Raw genomic sequence first — 19,039 nt, forward strand, 5'->3', positions numbered from 1 at the left:
ATCTATTGACAATTTATGACGATTTTTGCGAACAAAGGACAGACATTTTTTTATTAACTATTAAAAATACTATAAATTCAATTTCTTATCTAATATAAAATATCAATTATTTTACAAACATTTATTGGTATATATTATACAGCGAAAATCAATAAGTTTAAAAAAGAATGTCTTGATCCTTTATAGTAATCTGAAAATCTATTAAATTAAGATACAAGGAGTAACATCCAGGTATTTTCAAAGAGACACCATTGTAGTACTATAATGAATAAAACACACAGAGCAGAATAAGGAATAGTTTATTATAAATTAAAAAAATAATGTCCAGCAGGTGCTGCAGTAGACCATTCTCTCTCGAAGGCTGATGTATCTAAGAACAAGTGATTGTTATCAGCTCGATACATGTTTGGCATCAATACCTCTGATGTACAAACGTCAGCCTGGAAGAAATGAAAAGATATGGAGGCATGAGGGGAATATTCAAGTCTGCGCTGACACAATCATCTGTTGGAGCACCAGGATGAAGAGCTCTAGAACACACTTGAACAACTGAAAGGCATACGGTCAAACATTTCATACTGGAAGAAGAGACCAACTCGACAAAATATTACAAAGTGTTTTTCACATTTATGTAACATCAGTAGCACATCGGTAATACCTTCAGCAACACCTGACGGTGGGGGTTAACATTGAAAATACAAAAATCAACTAATAGTTGGACCCTGGACATTTATCCAAACATGAAATACCTCACCAGATGGAAAAGTATATAGAATATAGACTATAAAGGGAATCTCCAGAACTCTCTTTCACATCAGGTCCTTCAACCATTTGAAATGATCTCCTTCATTGTTTAATACAAGTCAATATAACACTTTTAAATAACCATAGCAACTCGCTCAACGTTATATAAATTGCTATCATTTTCTTTAAGAATTTCAGAAAGAGAGGGGTGAACTATTGGATATATTATCTATAATAAAAACATGTTTTTAATAGTCATTTTAAACACATCATCATGTTGATGATCATCGTACCACAGATGACTTCGACCTAAATCCTGGTTGGTTCAGTAGGTTTGATCAGTCTTTACAGTAATGATGCAACCGTGGTTATTTCTGGATGAAAGATAAATAAAATATGGTGTTGAAAATGTAGTTAAAAACTCTATTAATCTCTAGATTTTATTCAAAAAGTATTTTATTTTATGTGTGTGCTTTTAACATTTGTAAATGTTAGTAAGTATAAATATTTCCTATATTGTACAGCATCAGGCAGCAGTCACATCAACATGTTCATCAAATATTCTAATGTGTGCTTATAAAAGATTTCCAAACCGTTTAAAGCCATTTTAAAAATGAATAAAGGGACTCCTGAAAGTGTTTTTCTATCATAAACAGAAGAAGATCTCTCTAGAGAGACCCACAGATGTATAAAGAAGACTCACATGAGTGAGAGCTTGTGATGATGAAAGCTCCTCACTATAGTTGGCTCTTTAACATTAGAGTTGGACCGTATACGACTCGTTTCCTAGAGCAAGATGTAGTTAATATGTTTGGAAATCTGTGGGACACTAGTATTATTAGTCATTGCAAATCCAATTAAGGATTTGTTTGTTGATTCCCTGATGAACAAATGTGTACATCGAGGCACCAATTGTTACATTAATAACCTATATATTAATTTAAGGAGTAAAAAAATTAAAACAAAGCTTTGTGATTACAGTCTTTTCACTTACAAATAAAAAACAATTATTACGAGTTATTGTTATACCTGATATTCAGGTCAGAATGCTAAAATATTTGGTTCATGCCTGACAGAAGCAGTTAATACCTTGATGATTGTACAATTGTACAAACAAAAAATGGACTTTTAAGATAAAACGCCTGATACAGAAGCTGGCACAACTCTGGAACCTTTAGAAAAAAACAATGTTACTTCATTTCAGTAAAGGGCTGAATCAATACGCTGTATCAATATTTAAACTCCAAACAGTTTGATTCTGGTTATAAGCTATGCCAAAACTTGACTCTATTAAGAGGCACTAACATTCGTTCAAAACATTTCATAAATATCTTTTTACTTTGTTGTCAAGTTCAAATAAAGTCCCCCCCTTAGAGCTTCTCCATGAATCTGTCTTCCACACGAAATGTGTCGATCATTAGCAGCTCATGCAGTTTTCATCTGAAGAGGAGAAGCTTTAAATAGTTGATTGTACATTGCAGATTTAATTACCCCCCCCACCCCCCCAGAGAGATCCTCTCTCAAATCTAGAAGATTGGAATGAAGGAGGACAACGCAATCCAGTGTCAGACTACATCCAAGTTTCAAGCGTCAGTTTTAGCTTTAAGTAAGATTCCCTTGTTAAACAACACAAACTCTTAAATAAGATGGATGATCTCACACACATTCATCATCCGGTTAAGACTTCTGAACATACATTGAACAGTAGAAACAATCAATATTGCATGTTTAAGAACAAGCTAATGTGGTTTACACTTCATGGCTGCAGGACAATACCCAGCTAGCTCCACAGAGCCTGCACCAAAATATAATGAACGAGCTGAAGACGAGGCTCTGATGTGCTCCATCTGTAGCTGGACTCGGTCAGTTTTTTTCCAGGTTACCTCAGTGACAACATGGCGGTCTGGAGAGGTGGGAGGAGCCTAGTCCAGTCTATCTCTTGTAGTGACTGGGAGCATCAGCAAATGTGTACTTCAGTCTGTACGCTTCAGCCAGGAGGAGGTTGACTTCCTCATTTCCCCAGTGGATGGTGGGAAGGTTCTGGAGCAGCATCAGGAGGCCCTGGAGAGGAAGAGGTGATGATTGAATGAACTGATGTCAATGAGGAAACAGAATGAATAAATGATCAACTGGGGACTGAAAAATCCAACTTCATTGGATTCACTCCACAGAGTCGCCCTTTCCCACCGATGCTTTAATTATTTGATTTAAAAACAACTTTTTTTCTTTTTTTACAACATGTAATGCCTTTTTGGCATTAAAAATTGTTTAATAGCAATTATCTCAATACGACAGCAGGTGGTAATGCGACATAATTCCCTCTCATCACACACCCAAAGGGGTGACAACATCGCTGAAAGATTCATGTATGTGTGGAAATTCAGGCCACCAGCCTAATGTTATCTTCTGTCAAATTTAAATGTTGTACTGAATTCATCTTTAAGTCCTTTGTTTGCTAGTAAACAAACATATTAACACGTAACATCAGCATGTGAGGTGGTAATGTTTCACAAATATTCCCCATAATATTTTATTTCTCATTGATAAAAAAATCGAAATAAATTCCTGACGTGTACAAGAGAATCAACTCATCGGCACGAGTGCATATTTTCATCGTTTTAGTACCTGAAAATCCACCATGGAGAGAATCTCTTTGCGCCACTCAAGCAGGAAAGCGGCACAAACGTACAGGTGGAACTGAGAGAAACCTTCTGCTTCGGCCTGCAGGAGAACAAAACCGACAACAATCAGGTGTTGTTATTGTTAAGACAAGTCAAAGCCACGTCCACCTGGTATGTGTCCCAGAGACGAATTGTGCAACGCAGCGGCAGCTCCCTCATCAACAGATTGTTCATCCAGCGGAAAGCGAACTGCAGGTACTCCACCTCGTACTTTTTGAAATGATTATGAATGTCCTCTAGGAAGTAAAAAAACAATCATCGTTTAGCATGAAAAAAAAAAAAGTTGTTCAAGCTTTTTTTCCCAAACACACATTGAATGATACACACATAATTAATGTTACCTGGTTGTGTTATAAACCTTTGCAGTATTTATTATTTATAATAAAATAAATATAATTATATGCATTTGTTTTTTAAATAAGAAACTTTGTGGACACCCAGTATAATGACGAGTTAAAGAAGTATATTTCACTAACAAAAAGCGGTTTGTATAAACATTAAATTAGTCAATGCTGGTAGTTTTGAGATATAAGAAAAAACAACAAAAGCTATTCTTTAAATCTTTTTAACAATGCAACATTAAGTGTTATAATTCAGCTAATACTTCTATAGAGAAAGCTTGTCTGTTTAATATATATTTTCAATAATACATGCAGTTTTCCAATGATTTCACTAGAACAACCTTTGTTTAGCTGACAGAAATGTAAGTCAATTAACAATCAACTATTTAAAAATATATCATTTGTATGTCTGATCATAAAGTATACAAAGAATTTGACACACCATCAATTCTATTGACGAGCTCCTCCAAAGCCTTCACCTTGTTTTGGATCCCAGGCTGGGCAAAGGTGTAGTTATCCTGAAATGAGAGATTAATTAATGATATTTTAAAGGTTTACCCCATTTATGTGTGTGCAATACCTGGATTCCATCCAGCAGTTTGCTCATACACCAGAAGCTATCGGCCTCTATGTTCCTCTGAGTGTCCAGAGGTAGAGCTGCGACATCAAAGTTCTCCATGTCCTCCGCTTGATAAACAGATCATAGTTTGATAAACTCAAAACAAAATTACAATGATGTTATTTCTTAATTCATTATTGTGTTCAACAAAGGCATTCTCCAAAAACAAGTGAAGACTTACCGACAAACTCGGATAGGAAGACAACAAAGAAGGGCGTGACCAGATCGTTGATCCCCTGGACATATCCGCTGGCAGGGTGACGAATGGCCCAGATGAAGAGAATACGCTCAAACACCTGGATAACAAACAATCAGATGCATTTATGTAGAATTCTTTAGTAAACATCAGGTGGTAAGGTTGTGTCTTGGCTCCTCAAGATACATTTAACTAGAGAGACAAAGGTTTTTGTTACTTATATCAAACACAACTAAACTCGTGTGGCACTGAAACGTCACTACGTCTGCCAAGGAGTTTATGTTTTCCCGGGCATTCCTTTATTTATGTGTATCAAACAGCATTTAGAATGCATCTGGGAGAGGAAGACTTACATTTGACACATGAGAGTTTGAGTTTGACATTAACTGCCCTTTAAACCAAAAGTAAAATTGCTTAAATAAATCAACTCTCGGGTGACTTTTGAAACCGTTCACGTTTCAATGAAATGCTAAATAAATTGCAGTACCTCTTGAACCACAGGTTGCTGGAACAGTGGGATCAGAGGGTTGGTCCTTGGAATGTCGATGTGAATCTAAAATGCCAAAACATTTTTTTAAGGTGACCTGACTTTTGTCCATTTTTATTTTTGAAAGTCAGCCACAAACCTGTCTGTATGTGTCTTTGTAATGCTCGTCTGTTCTGGAGTGGTAATACTGCTCGATAAAACCAAAATATTCATCCCGTTTCCTCTTCAGCACCAGCTCTCTCCGCTCCTTGTTGGCCGGCAGATACCCCTGAAACACAGGCGAGAGGTTAATGACAGAACCTTCAGAACAATAATCCATAAATCTAATCCATAATGTGTCTGAGTAGAACGGATTAGGATCATCCGCCAATTATAGACATCATTTTTATATTTTATAAAACAGTACGACTGATCAAAATCTATATTTGTCTTTGAAGCAGCTTACATTGATTTAAACTGATGACAGGAGGAAGACTTTGTAGGTTGTTCAGTACTTTCTTAACAGTGGACATTAATCATGTGTACTTACAGAAAGAAGTCTCCATGTGATGGGCCGGACTTCTCTCGGTATCCCAGACCAGCTGTGCTTCCGGAGTTCCTCTGCAATCATGCACAATGTCGTCAAAACCCAGAACCGTTTCAGTACGAGACGCTGATCTGATCCTACCCAAATCCGTGTTGGGGCTGGACAGCAGCTGCTTGAACTTGTCCAGCCGATTCTTCTCTCGCACGGTCATGGGTGGTGCTCCCGATGCATTCTGGTCGGAGATGCGAGCCACCAGTGGTATGACTGGACGGACAGGGAGCGACTGCTGCTTCTGGAGTGTGTTTCTAACTGCACAGGGGACAAATTACAATGACTTATTGTAAACATAACAAGTTGACTGCCGCTTGAGTGGGACTTACCTGGGAAACTGAGAATATAAAACCTCATTGCTACATCCCAGGTGCTACATTTGCTACACACAAGTTTTTGCTAAATAATTCTCAGGCGAAATCATGGGCAAACTGTGGCCCATAGACAGGATTTATGCCGACTTCATGACTTCAGAATCAAATGAGAATTTATTGCAAGTGTTGTAAACACAACATAGGAATATTTCTTTGGTGGTGGCAATACAGAATAAAAGAATGAAACGAGCAACGGAAAAACAGAAGCACCGTTCTGCTGCCCCTAGCTTAGAGCATGTAGAAAATGTTTCAGACAGTGAGAACAATTCTATTGTATTTACTCCAAATATGCTACATTTTTCGAATTATTTTCCCGTCAAAATAATGTTTTACCATTGAGATTTTATTAAGAAAAATCTTTTGTTAACTTATTAATGTTTTTTTGTTTTTTCCCCCCCATTAAATTATGGTCTCTTTTGGCTTGATAGCAACACACGTCAGTAACAGTATGTAATTTAGCCCCTAAGGAAATGTAATTGCCCATCCCTGTGCTTAATTGTCATCATGCCAGCATGGACAGCTAAAAAAATAATTCACACATTTAAATTTCAGAATAATTATTCCTGAAAGTGTAACACACGTTTTTATGTGATAACCATAACCAGTCAAGATATTGAATTTGAAGAACATTGTCTGTCTTTCAGCCTAGTAGTCCTGTTGTAACGCGAAGAGGTTAAAGTCTGGGATTATCTCCTCCTTCAATCACCTGATAAAGTAGCTAAAGCTTCACACTCTGTACCTGAGCATGTGCTGAGTAGGGCCTCGCTGTTGGACTTGACCACCTTTCCATTAACGTAACCAGCCTCACTGTCCTCATCCTGCACGTCCTGGAGGATCTCATCTTCTGGAATAGCTGGTCCGGCTGGGACCAAGTCCTCTGTGTCGTCGGTCGGACTTTGCTGCTTTCAAAATAAAAGTTTCAAGTGAAAAATTCCTTAAACCTCCGGGTGGATGTCCGATGATACCTGGTTGTAAGTTGATACAATTGAAGTGGAGTGAAGGCCGGATGGCAGAGACGAGGACGACGTAGGGCATCCAAGGAAATCCTCGTCCTCCTCGTCTTCAATATCCCAGGCGTCGTTGGTACTGCGGGCGAACTCATGGAAGCTAGAAGCCTTCTTTGACTTGAGATTGTTGGTCTTGAGCTTTGTGTCTTTGGGATACCTGTCAAGAGATCAAGAGGAGTTAACCACCATCAACATGTCGGTCAAGATGACGAAGACTACGAAGTACGATGCATAAGGAGCAAGCAAAAATAATTGGGGTTATTTAAAAGTAGAACAAAGTTTTATCATATACCGGAATGGATTTCAGGCGTGAGACACAACTGGCTGAAATAAAAAAAGGGTATGACCCGACAAAAGCATGGACATGACAACATGGAAGCATGCGCTCGTAATGTCCACTCTTACGTGCGTCGCAGCCGAGGGTCGAGTGGCGGATGCTGAGCTCCATATACAGGCTGTACGCTGTAGGAAATAAATATTATCCCCTTTTATTACAATCGTACGCATTTTTCATTTGAATGCATCTTTGCAGAAGAAATTAGAAAAAAAGTAATTTCTTGTTTTTATTTTATTTCAGTTAGGACATAAGATTTGATGTAAGAAAACTAGCTATTTTCCCCTGAAAACTTTGACTTATATCCTTTATAATCAAAAAGTGGATAACACGACATGTGTAGAATAAACACGGTCAGGAGTTCACTTTGCTTGGATCCGCCCTTCGATTAAACACAGAACATGTTGTGTGGACACTAGTGCTCGCATGAGAGCCGAGGGAAATTATCAGTGAGTAAGTCTGCATTCTTTACCACACTGTGCTCTGAAAGAAACCATCGTATCAGCTGATGGATTCTCTCGGAGCACATTGTGGTTTTCTCTGACTAAGCAATATGCGTGACACCAAAGGCCACCAGCCCTGCACTGCCAATCTGTCGTCCTTCATTAAATCAGATTGCACAAGTGTCTCTCACGCTTGGGTTTGTTTAGTATAACTCTTAGTTTAAGGACAAGGATTCTTTGGTTCTTACATGCAAGTTAACTGAGGGACAACATATTAGCAAGTGTCTGAGCTGGTCATAAGACCTACCCCACCTCTCGCCCCAGGTAGCTGGGTTACATTTGACATTTCTTCAATATATACTTAATGTACTACAATGATTCTCTATGATCAGATTACATTTTCACAATTATAGCTATTATAGCAGTTATAACACTTGCAGCACCTGAATGTGGCAAAACATGCCGGACCAAGTCAACATATAAGGCCTCACAACCTTCAGGCCTAAGTGACAGTTTGTTATCTTATCTTTTAACCACCAACAACCATGAAGATAAGAAGCTAACCAGCTCACGCATATACCTCTCATTTCTTCTACTGGGGTTTGCAGATGTTAACAATCAGTCAAATATTGAATTAGAGTTTTGACAATAAATAAGCATATGGAATAAACAATGTGTGCAGTTTTTTTTTCTAACATTGTAAATTGATATGTTGTCAAATCACATTATTGTTGAAAGTACAAACAAATCCATTTGGACAGAATATAAACTGGTTATTTAACTTTTCATGCATTGTCGTTATGGGTTTTTGAGGGTAATAGTGTAGTAACAGTATGCAGCATTTAATAACAAAACATCTTGGTAATTTTGGGGTAGTTGCTTTATTAAATCTTTATTTTCCCCACTTCCATTGTGTGTATTTATGTATTTATTAGTCTAACACTGTGACTACTCCCGAGAACACATTTTTTTATTGGCTGTAATCATTAATTGTTGGTTTATGGTGTGCTATGAAGTACTCTTGTCAACATTACTCTTCTGAATTGAAAATAGAGGGTAATTTTGTACATGTTAACATATATATATTATGTGAATTTAGGATGTACCTTCAGTGAATGAATGATGACAGTGTCGTTCTGATCCGTCATGTGAACAAACTTTGAAGCAGGTATTACCAAATTCTTGTTTGGTCGCCTTATCTTAACACCAGCAGCTCAGGACAAGCTGCTGGCTTTCCTGTTCAAACAAACAGTCGCGTCTCCAACAGATCCGCCCCATGTTGCCTAAACAATCCGTGAGTAACTACGCCCTCTCCTCGTGGCCCCGCGGTGAATCCGGGTGACACATAAATATTTCCTAAATCCATACGATACATAGGATTTCCTAAATGAGAAACAATATGAAATTGTCACATGATGACAACAATGAAAATGGAACCAAGTTTAGAGAACTATTGACAAAATAGTCAAATCACTTAAAACTAATTTGGATTTCCAAAATAAAAATGTAATCTTACTGATGCAAATAGTGGAGCCTTTAATTATTAAATGAATACACCCAAATAAGTCAAAAAGTAAAACATTCTAATAGGGGTAGTATTGGTTTGGGTAGAACTCCAGAAGTTCTGTGGTTTAATGATTCAAGTTTTTAAGGAACTGCTACTTTATTTAAGCTTTGGTTTCCATGAGGGTTGCTGGACAGAGGTCATGATGAAAGCGGGGGTCCTCTTCAACACCCAAGGGGGTCTGACTCTCACAGCTGGAGGTCTCAAGTGTGTCATTACACACAGTATTAGTTACTGCCATACGTTACCTTTAAACATCACTACACAGTAAAAACAAATCCACTAACGCAGCGGTGGAGCTGGATATGTTCGTTTAAATACAAATATAACATAAATAAAGACATCATTAAAAACACACCTGCCAGGAACCTTCGCGTTTCTCCTCCAGAAATTGATCCTGTTCTCGGTGGCCATACTCGAACAAGACACCCTCCTTCAGGCCGACGTCGAGTCCGGCCCCTCGCACCGGCTTACCATGAAGGGAACCGAGTCCGTGTCTGTCCGCGGGCCGCCGCTTCCCCCGCCGGGTCTCATTTAGTCCGAGTGAAACCGAATTAAAGTGAGTAACGAGTGACGGTATCGTCCGCGCCGTGAGCTGCAGCTGATGTGTATCAGTCTGTGGTCGGATCCGCCATCTTGGAGCTGGCGGAGGACGGCGCCTGATTGGTGGGAGCGAGGAACAGGTGCAGGGAGGTGAGCCAATAGGAGAGCGCGCGTGCGGTTCCCTGACATCACTGCTGGCACAGTTTCCGGTTTGTAGACTACACACGAAGAAGAATCACGTCAACACTTACCTACAGTTGATACACGTTTGAAATTGTGAGCAAATGTGGAGTTATGAGTGACTTTTCTCCAGGTGAGTGGGGTCTGGAAGGAGGTCCGAATAAAACTGTTCATCATTCTATGTACACAAAAAACAAACAAAAAAAAGATAATCACAATTAAAGCCACCTGTTTTGACACGATACTTTATCAGGATACAGGGGCAGCAGTTCAACATATCGCGATACTTTAGAAATAACAGTATATACGTAGTATTGCCAAGGAGTACTTTTGTCCTGCACAATTTACAGACTGCAGGATTTTGATGAATTTGCAACTACTTTCATTTGTTTTGAAACCACAGTTGGCAAAACAAAAGCTTACTGTATCCTCTTGTCCTCAGTCATCGCTGGCCGCCAAAGCTGCCGGAAGTTTGATTGCAACACATAAATGAAGAAATGCCGATACTATTTTCATGTTCACTGTCAATAAATGAAAAAAAAATGGAATTATTTTATTTTACGCACACTTTATAGAAATATATCATATATAATATATTTACTATTATTGTTGTTATTTTTATGTTGATTGTCTTTTATTATTATTGTTTAAATGAACTGTTTCTTTGTGTGTGTTGTTTGATTATGAAAATAATATCTAAGTTAAAAGAAAAAAAGAAATATATAAAATAAAAAGTACCATGATGAAAATAAAAATGTGATTTGAAAGATAAAATAAATAAATGAAAATTGTTTTTGAAAAATAGAATCAATACAGTGCAGATGAATATCATTACAGTACCGTGGAAAAGAAAGTGTGATCTATCAGTGTATCAGCATTTTCTTACACCCCTATTGGCAAATGTGTTTATTTTCTGTGGTTTCCTCCACTAGCTAAAATAAAATGTAGATCATTTTTCTAATTATTTGCATTATGGTGCACGAAGTATCTATAGACTTACAAACTATTAAATACATATTAAACTCATGTTTTATTCGATATTTATTCACAAAAAAAGTAAATGACTGAAATGTCTCTTGTTGAATGTATAATCATTATTTGTTTCTAAATCTACTTTGGACAAAACTTATTGTAAATCACAAATGCTTCCTCTCTCTCCTAACCCTTGAGATTTTTATCACACTTCTTCTTTTTTTGCACTTTAATGCTGCACATATATTACGCGTCCACAAGAGGGAGGGATCCCCCTGCTGACAGTTGCGCCTTTAAAACCAGTTCAACCAGCTCCTGTTTACAATACAAGTTTTCAAATGTTTAAGTTTCCGAATGTTTCTTCAAGGCATCTGAACAAAATCCCCTCAAACTATCTACAAAATAAATTGATTTAAGTCTGGATTTAGATATTTGTCATAAAGTCTTTGTTCTCCAATCAAATCCGAGGCAAATGTGGTTTTTGGGGACATCATTCACATTTTCCTTACCGGTCTGTTTATTTGAATTGCAGGTGCTCTCGTGCCTGTGTGTTTGTTTAGGGAAATCACAGCTGGTAGTCAACCCCAACACACCTCAACTGACAAAATACCAGGTGAGTTTCTTTTTGATCCAACTGTGTTGAGGGAAAATACTCCCTCCTCTGCCACGGATTATTTACTAGTGAGAAAAACTTTCCTCAAAACTTTTTTTTTTCTATAGATGGATAAAAGTTTTGGCCTCGAGCGGATCTTGTGACTTTTGAAATAACTTTTCTTTTGGAGCCCAAAAGAAGAGGGGAAACTGGTATGTGATTGAAGTGGATACAGACGGAGTCACAAGGCAGGACAATAGAGAGCAGTGTCTCAAACTTGTGGAGTCACTCGGGGCTCAACTGTTCAATCCATGCTGTCATTATTTACGTTTCTGTACAATAGTTTTTCATGTATATATTTCATGATGTGAAATTTTTTCTTGTCGAAAGCCCGGGATGAGAAGTTTTTAAGTGACTTGATGCCCTCCGGCTATATTTTGGTTTCTTCAACCCCCCCTTGTTGTTGTGCTCTCCCCTCTCTCTCCTCAAAGGACATCATTGTGACATTTATTTCTGAACGCTCAAGTAGAAACCAACAACTTTTTTTCTGTCTTTCTTTCAGCCTCTGTCATCACAGCGGATGTGCACATTTACACAAACTTTATAGGACGGTCAGGAAAAAAACAGCCGGTGTTTTAATGTTTAAAGTTCAGTCCAGAAAAGTATGTTTTGCTAAACTTTTTTTTTTAACTGTTTTTAATTCCAGCAAGTAACATTTTTTTTTCTCTGTTGACAAAAATCTCCAGGCACATGGTGACGCACAGACTCGGGATCAACAGGTCATCCGGCGCAGAACGTTCACCCTCCATCTCTGACCGGGTCATGAAGACGCCTGGATTCCCTGAGAAAGGTAGGAGGATGATGACGATGATCTGACGACATGTATGAGTCAAAGCGACGCAAACTCCTGCTTCCTGCTGTGTGTCCGCCACACAACGACAACACAGTTAGAAGATGACAAAGAAGTGAGTGTGACTAAGCTCTGAATGTGTCATGTGACTGACTCGCATTTAGACATCAGTTCCACATCTGCTATGACCACCACAGCAGTCAGTCATAATGCATTCAACCCTTTCTATATGATTAAAGAAGAAAAAAAAGAATAGTTTTAATTTAAATCACCACACACTGATCAACTATTAAACAAACCATGAATTTATTCAATTCAATTCAAAACATATTCCTATATTTTGAAGGAATGTTATGCACTTGGGTTGACCTTTATTCAATCCTTTATTGGTCCCACTCTTGATTTATTTATTTCCTCCAGATGTATTTTTGTGATATTATGGTCTGGCAGGTGTCAGCAACTTGCTCCACATTGTGTCAGAGTGATTGCAGTGTTTGTTTCTGACAAAACTGCACAGAGAGGAACCACTTAACGGGTCAAGACTTCACAACATGACCAAAGTAAAATTTTCTCGGCCTCCAGTCTTGTAATATTGGCCCGACTGGTCAGCTGCAAAAGGTAATTGGTGAAGAACTTAACAGGTTTCTTCTTTTTCAAAGAACAGAAACCCATTTATTTCTCTTTAAAAAGCTTGATTTGCTCTCACTGTCATCACATTGTTCCATCACTTTCATTATCAGAAGTCATGAGACATCAGCACTTAACTTGTCTTTTTCATCAAATACAATATTTACTTAATACATTATTTTTGAAATAATGGTGTTATTATTTAAGTTTTTGTCATCCGTGTTGTTGTCAGTGATGTTTTTATTACTGTCAGATTGGTTTCTGATTGTATTTCTGTTGTGTTTGATATTAATGTGGTTATTATTGAGGTTGCTAGTGTTCCTTTTGTTCTTGTCTATTATGTTTGTTCATTATTTTAACTCAACTTAGATTGACTGCATGTTGTCACATCTGATGGCTTTTCAAATCCAGAGATGTATTATGTATTTATACTTCTCTTGAGTATTCTTGTGTCAAACACTCAGACATTCAATTTGATGAATTAAAATGGAACGCAGCATAAATCCGTGTTCATATATTAGATACCAACCAAATTATAGAAGAAGCTCGAGTCCAATTTTCCAATTTTAGGTTTTCTTGATAAAGGTGGAGATGAAGGTATAGAGAATGTTTGACTGGCGGCTTTGCTGTCTTCCACACTCTCACCTTTCTCTTTCTTTTATCCTTCTATTTAGAATACTGAGTCCCTCAGGAGGGAGAAAACATTAGATACAGTGAGAAAGTTGTGGAGTGCACTTATCGTAAAATAGCCATTAGACAGTGTGTGACAGTTTTCACCGCTGTTGCTTTTACCAAATCTATTACCTCTGTGTCATAATCACACTATTATTCTGGATTCAAGAGCAAGACTCACAGGAGAGCTTGTGATTCTCTACACTCCATTCCAATTGTCCCGTTCGGTTCATCTTGGTGACATTCGGTGCGTGGTTTAGTGGGGAGAGTGTGTGTGCAGTCGGCTGAGTTACGGGCGTGAAAAGAGAGCGAACGCTATTTGACCATGTGCATTGTGTTTTATGAGATGAGCAGCTCTAATGACTCTGTCACCAGTAAATGGCTTCTGATTTGTGGCGCAGCTGTCGCTTCCTTGCTCTTGACGACTGGGGGGCCCTCCTGGAGCCCCGCTGCCAAATATCCATCACATACCTAAACATTGATATCGATGCGCAATATACCGTTTCTGGCACAAACACACTCATTCATTTGTGTTGTCGATACTGAAAGTAATTGCAAGCTGTAGTCCAATCACAGAGAAATTACGGCAGCGTCTCATATCTAATCAATTCGGCGACTCCTCAGAGGCCCCTCTGATCCCTGCCTGTTGTTGTTCTGCACTCACCACCAGAGCACCACAGATGGAGCTCTTATTCACCATATTTATTCACATGACAAGGCTTTTTTTTTTTAAAGTCGTGTTTGGTTCACCTTTTGTCGAGTTTTCCCATAGCAACACTAGATCTCTATCGCCCTCAAACAATCAGCTGATCCTCGCAGCTGATGGTCGGGGGAGATGTGGAAAAACAATTTCAGTGTTGGAATCAATAAGGAATCACGACGGTGAAATATTAAGCCTGGCTATTTCATCATTGTCAAGGTGAAGGATTGTGTGTAACACACGGAGGCAGAAACCCTCATAATTATAATTTCAAAAGGCTTCTGCAAGTACAAATCATGACAAAACCCCCTCCTTCTCCTGCTAAACAATACATTACGTCTTATTTTCCCCTTCAATTTCAATATACTATCAGGGTCATTCTTCCAAACTGGTGCCATTACAAATAATCACATGCAAGAGATAGTTCGGGTTCAGTCTAGGAAGCATTTTCTATTTTTAAGTTGAAGTGCCCTCCAGTTGAAATCACCCTAAATTCAAAATAAATGTTGCTGTCAAACTAGAAACAACAAGTTCTAAAAGGAATCACAACAAAAAAAAAAAAAGTAGAATGTTATTAAACAGGTTGTTACCAGCAGATGTCACTGTTGTAAAGTATTTTAAGTTAATGAGCACATCAGGAGTCTACTTTAAACACACACACACACGCGGGTACAAACACGCACGCCCACACACGCACGTGGCGTCCATCTCGCCTTGTTTACCTTGAGCGTCTTCCTGACAGTGTAACAGGTGTGCCCTTTAGAACGTTTTCTGGAAAATGTCATTCCAATCTCCCAGTTACCTGTTTTCGTGTGTTCATGTAAACTCATGGCAGGCAAGTTTTCAGTTGATTTTCCTCTTTTCCAATCACCATCCACGCACGTCTCTCCATGTTGTGTTGTCTCTGGGTTTTTTTTTATTATCCGCCACGGCCGTTCCACTCATCTGTGCTGCACCTTGTTGACTTTCGCCTCATTAGAAGGCCAAATGAATATGACTAGTGGTGACATTAGTCTACAGCTGGAACAAATTCGCCAGCCGCTCTTCTTCCAGGCTGGCCAATGTTTTTCTCCTTGTTTTCGTTCACACTTATTTTTTTGGGGGGGTGGGGGGGTGGTGTAGGGCAGGGTTGATGGGTTTGCAACAATATTGGAAATGTAGATGGGCCTGTTTTGAATTGGATTGCACGCTTTGATGCAGAGACAGATTGTAAACTGTGATTTTATTAAATCCTTCATTAGGATTCATCAGTTAGATTGGATCAGAAAAAGGTCACTGTGCAGATGCACCCCTCCACACATCCCCCCCCTTCGTCTTCCCTCCGCCACCCCCTTCTCTTTCATATGCCCTCCTCCATTTTCTCTTTAGTTTTCCCCACTCTCTTTCACCTCACACACACACACACACACACACTCCATCTCTTGCCTGCTCCCTCCCTCGGTAGCCCTTGCCTGAAACAAATTTGTGATGAAAATGAGTAAAAATGATCATCATGGGCCCGCTAAAGAAACACAAGGTGAAAGTGACATTACCCCCCCCCCCACACCCCACCACCACCACTACCCACACCATGAACCCCCCCCCTTCCCCTCACAGCCATCGAGCCTGGCGCCGGTGGGACGCCTCTGCCACAAATCATTTGTATACTCTCATTTCGGCGAGCGGCCCGAAATGTTGCTTACTGCTTAGTGAGCAGATGACTTTCAGAAAGTGGAGTGAATTGGGAGGGAGGGAAAGAAGAGATGTGGTGATGAGGAACTAGGAGTGGAGGGTGTTGTGAGTGAGGGGACGGGGGGGCGGGGGGGGGGTGGCAATTTGCCGGCGTGCGGGGACGTCTGTCGGAGTTGGAGCTGAAATTGAGAGGAAAATAGTGCCAGCCATATGTCAAGTTCTGCAAAGGTTTTCATTGTGTACATACATATGTGTGTGTCTGTGAACACACATGCGTAATTCCTATTCCAGAATAAAGGGGGTGTTTATTGAATCACCTTCACCGTCGTCTGCATTCGCTGTTATTATCAGTGAAAGAACTCCCCCCCCCCCAAACCCCCCTCCTCTTAAGCAACAAGGAAATGGGAAATGTGGTGCACATATTGTCTGTACTGTTTGGTCATCTTTGTCTGTCACATGTACACACACACCCTTCCCCCATCCCTGCCCAGTGTGAGACATGGTGATTCTTCTGGTACGTTGAATACATTCTGCATACAATCTGAGCATCGGTCCATGCAGGGCCAACAAGTGACAGTATAAGAAAAAGATGATCACGTTCCCAACACACATGCAAACACCTCTCAGATCTAATAAAAGCAAAAAAAATAATCTGGTGTGCATTGTGACGAGACAATCCACGTGAACACAAACATGGATGCAACCCCCCACAGGCCTTCACATCTACATAAAAAACATGCGCACTTGCGAGTATACGCCGCCATTCAGAAGATTTTCAAAGCCACGCCATATAAGGAGGCCCAACAGGTCTGCTGTAGCGTAAACACGGTGGAGACAGTGTGGCACAGTGACCTGCAGAAGAACCCACACACTGCGTCTGCCAGTTCCACTGGGCCTGGTGCTTTCAGGAAACCCATGCAGTATTCATGGCTCAGTCACGGGGATCCAGCAAGATGTTACACACAGCAAATATAGTGTTTACCAGCTGCCGAGCGATGCTCTAAACATCGTCAGCATTTGCCTCTTATACATGTTTACATGCTTATTGAAGTGTTGGAGCATAATTGGTATTTTTCTTGTGATTATTGTCGTTTGTAAAGGATGTTTGGGTGGCTGTCTGGTTCATGTGTATGCCTTCTCTTACGCTTCACTGGCTGCTCTCCTTATTATTACCCTAAAGGCTGTCTGAGCATGGACTGTCTCAACAGACACAGGGAGTTCCCTGTGACCCATATTCATCACATCTAACCCCGTGGGCTCTCCGGGGAGCTCCCTGAGCATCACACCCCATGACACGCCGAAGGTTGGCTTTGGCCCCGGTGACTTGTGACCCCTGATTTCTAGAGCCTCACATCCAGCAGCAGGCCCGAAGTTATTGCTTTTGACCGGTTCATTGCTATTGTTTCACGTAAAAGCCTTGCTTCTGTTGGTGCGGGGGGATACCGGAAGTAAACAGCAAAACATTTTTCATTTAATAATTCAGATTATACATTATACATATATACCATTCCACAATAAGGGGCATTGCAAACTTGATTGACAATTATTAACTAGTAATACTCAATCTAAATGGGTAAAGTTGCATCTGCTCAAACTCCGCCTCTTGAAAGAAATCTGGCTTCTCCGGAAGATTGCATTTCCACGATGGCTTCAACCAATGATAGGCTTTAAAACCGTGCTCCAGTAACAGTCGGTCGATACTTATGTTACATACATTCTATGGATTTCACCTATTAATCTACATCATCATCTAATGAAAGGAAACTTTCATTGTTGTTTAAATTTCAGTGACTTTTGAGCTCACAGACCCACAATGATAATTATAAGGGGGAACTTCCAAACTGAACGGGTTCTGAACTGTTAGTTTGTAGATATTCTGGAGATTTCTATTATATGAAAGTCTTTATCTTGTTATTAACCGTTTAAATATATTAAATCATTGTGTTTGTGTTTATCCCAAAAAAATATTGGCTCATATTTCCTGACCAATTCAATTCCGTGTCCCTTTTTTCTTAGGTTTAGAATTAACTTGATTTATCCCTCCCTGGTTTTTAAATCACCTCGATGAGCACATATGGTCTTGAACTAAATAACCCCCTAGTAGTCCTTGTTCTGTTTCAATCTAGACCACAAAAAGTATTTTCATCTGCAAGTAAAACGGTCGATCTTGATCAAGATGAGGATCTTTCCCTTGTTTTTCCTTGACCTGTACATTCTCAAGTAATCTTGCCAACAGAAATTAGTCGTAAATTTGACTTATTCATAACATATTTAATTTGTGTTGGTCCAATCGCGAGATGACTTTGGATTCTTTCACTTCGTCTCCTTGTCCCCAAATGCAAAAAACCTTGCCACTTCCTTGGTAATTTAAAGTTTTTCCTGGAAACTTTTTTTTAGCAAAAGCTTTCCCAACTTCCTCATATTATCATATGAAGAAAGCTGGGATGTCAATAAGCAGCACCACAATGAAGAAACGGTCTTTATATGGAGATGTATGCATGAATAACTGTGCAAGTCAAGAAGGGCGAATAAGGGCAGATATCTTTTTCTTTTATTTTGAATTGGAAAAATATTTTAAATTAGATTTACTAAAATCCAACCAGGAAACATGCCTTTGCTCCCAAATTATTACATGAATAAAAACATCACAACTATGGCCAGATTTACAACATTTTCAAGAGTAAGTGGAGTTTGTTTCTTATAAATAAAGGTTAAAGTTTTTTGGAAAACCCAGTGTCATGCTACAATGTAAGCCTTTGTTTTATCCATCTATTCACTTGATAATCTAACTTTGTGAACTTCTACAAGTCTCAGCCTTGTCTTGGTCTCAACCCACGGAGGGCTCAGGTGTTACACAAAGTCTTC

The 19,039-nt window shown here is 39.3% G+C and overlaps 2 protein-coding genes across 7 annotated transcripts in view; one reads left to right on the forward strand and one right to left on the reverse strand.

Annotated features, from left to right (window-relative positions):
* Positions 1-283: 283 nt before the first annotated feature.
* Positions 284-9,992, reverse strand: tbc1d22b (TBC1 domain family, member 22B). Of its 3 annotated transcripts, none has more exons than XM_087781642.1 (14): positions 9,726-9,992; positions 7,432-7,488; positions 6,985-7,183; positions 6,759-6,918; positions 5,736-5,903; positions 5,598-5,668; positions 5,208-5,336; positions 5,069-5,134; positions 4,567-4,681; positions 4,347-4,453; positions 4,209-4,284; positions 3,534-3,661; positions 3,370-3,465; positions 284-2,805 (listed from the first exon to the last, which is right to left on the reverse strand). In XM_087781642.1, exons 1-14 carry the CDS (start codon positions 9,779-9,781, stop codon positions 2,677-2,679), a joined length of 1,557 nt encoding a protein of 518 aa, XP_087637768.1. In that variant the 5' UTR covers positions 9,782-9,992; the 3' UTR covers positions 284-2,676. The 3 variants fall into 3 exon arrangements, with proteins under 3 accessions (XP_087637768.1, XP_087637767.1, XP_087637769.1); XM_087781641.1 differs by having other exon boundaries at positions 6,759-6,921; XM_087781643.1 differs by lacking the exon at positions 7,432-7,488 and having other exon boundaries at positions 6,759-6,921.
* A 2,437-nt stretch (positions 9,993-12,429) lies between these two features.
* Positions 12,430-19,039, forward strand: part of myt1b (myelin transcription factor 1b) — an 87,793-nt gene continuing 81,183 nt past the window's right edge. For 2 of the 4 annotated variants that reach the window (XM_087781627.1, XM_087781629.1), the window contains exon 1: positions 12,433-12,504. In XM_087781627.1, coding sequence (XP_087637753.1) covers positions 12,477-12,504 — 28 coding nt within the window. In that variant the 5' untranslated portion in view covers positions 12,433-12,476. Of the gene's footprint in view, positions 12,505-19,039 lie in introns of all 4 variants that reach the window. The other 2 variants (XM_087781625.1, XM_087781628.1) reach the window with 2 other exon arrangements.

This window comes from Callionymus lyra, chromosome 19, assembly GCF_982586985.1.
Source record: "Callionymus lyra chromosome 19, fCalLyr1.hap1.1, whole genome shotgun sequence".
In the NCBI taxonomy this organism is placed as follows: Eukaryota; Metazoa; Chordata; class Actinopteri; order Syngnathiformes; family Callionymidae; genus Callionymus; species Callionymus lyra.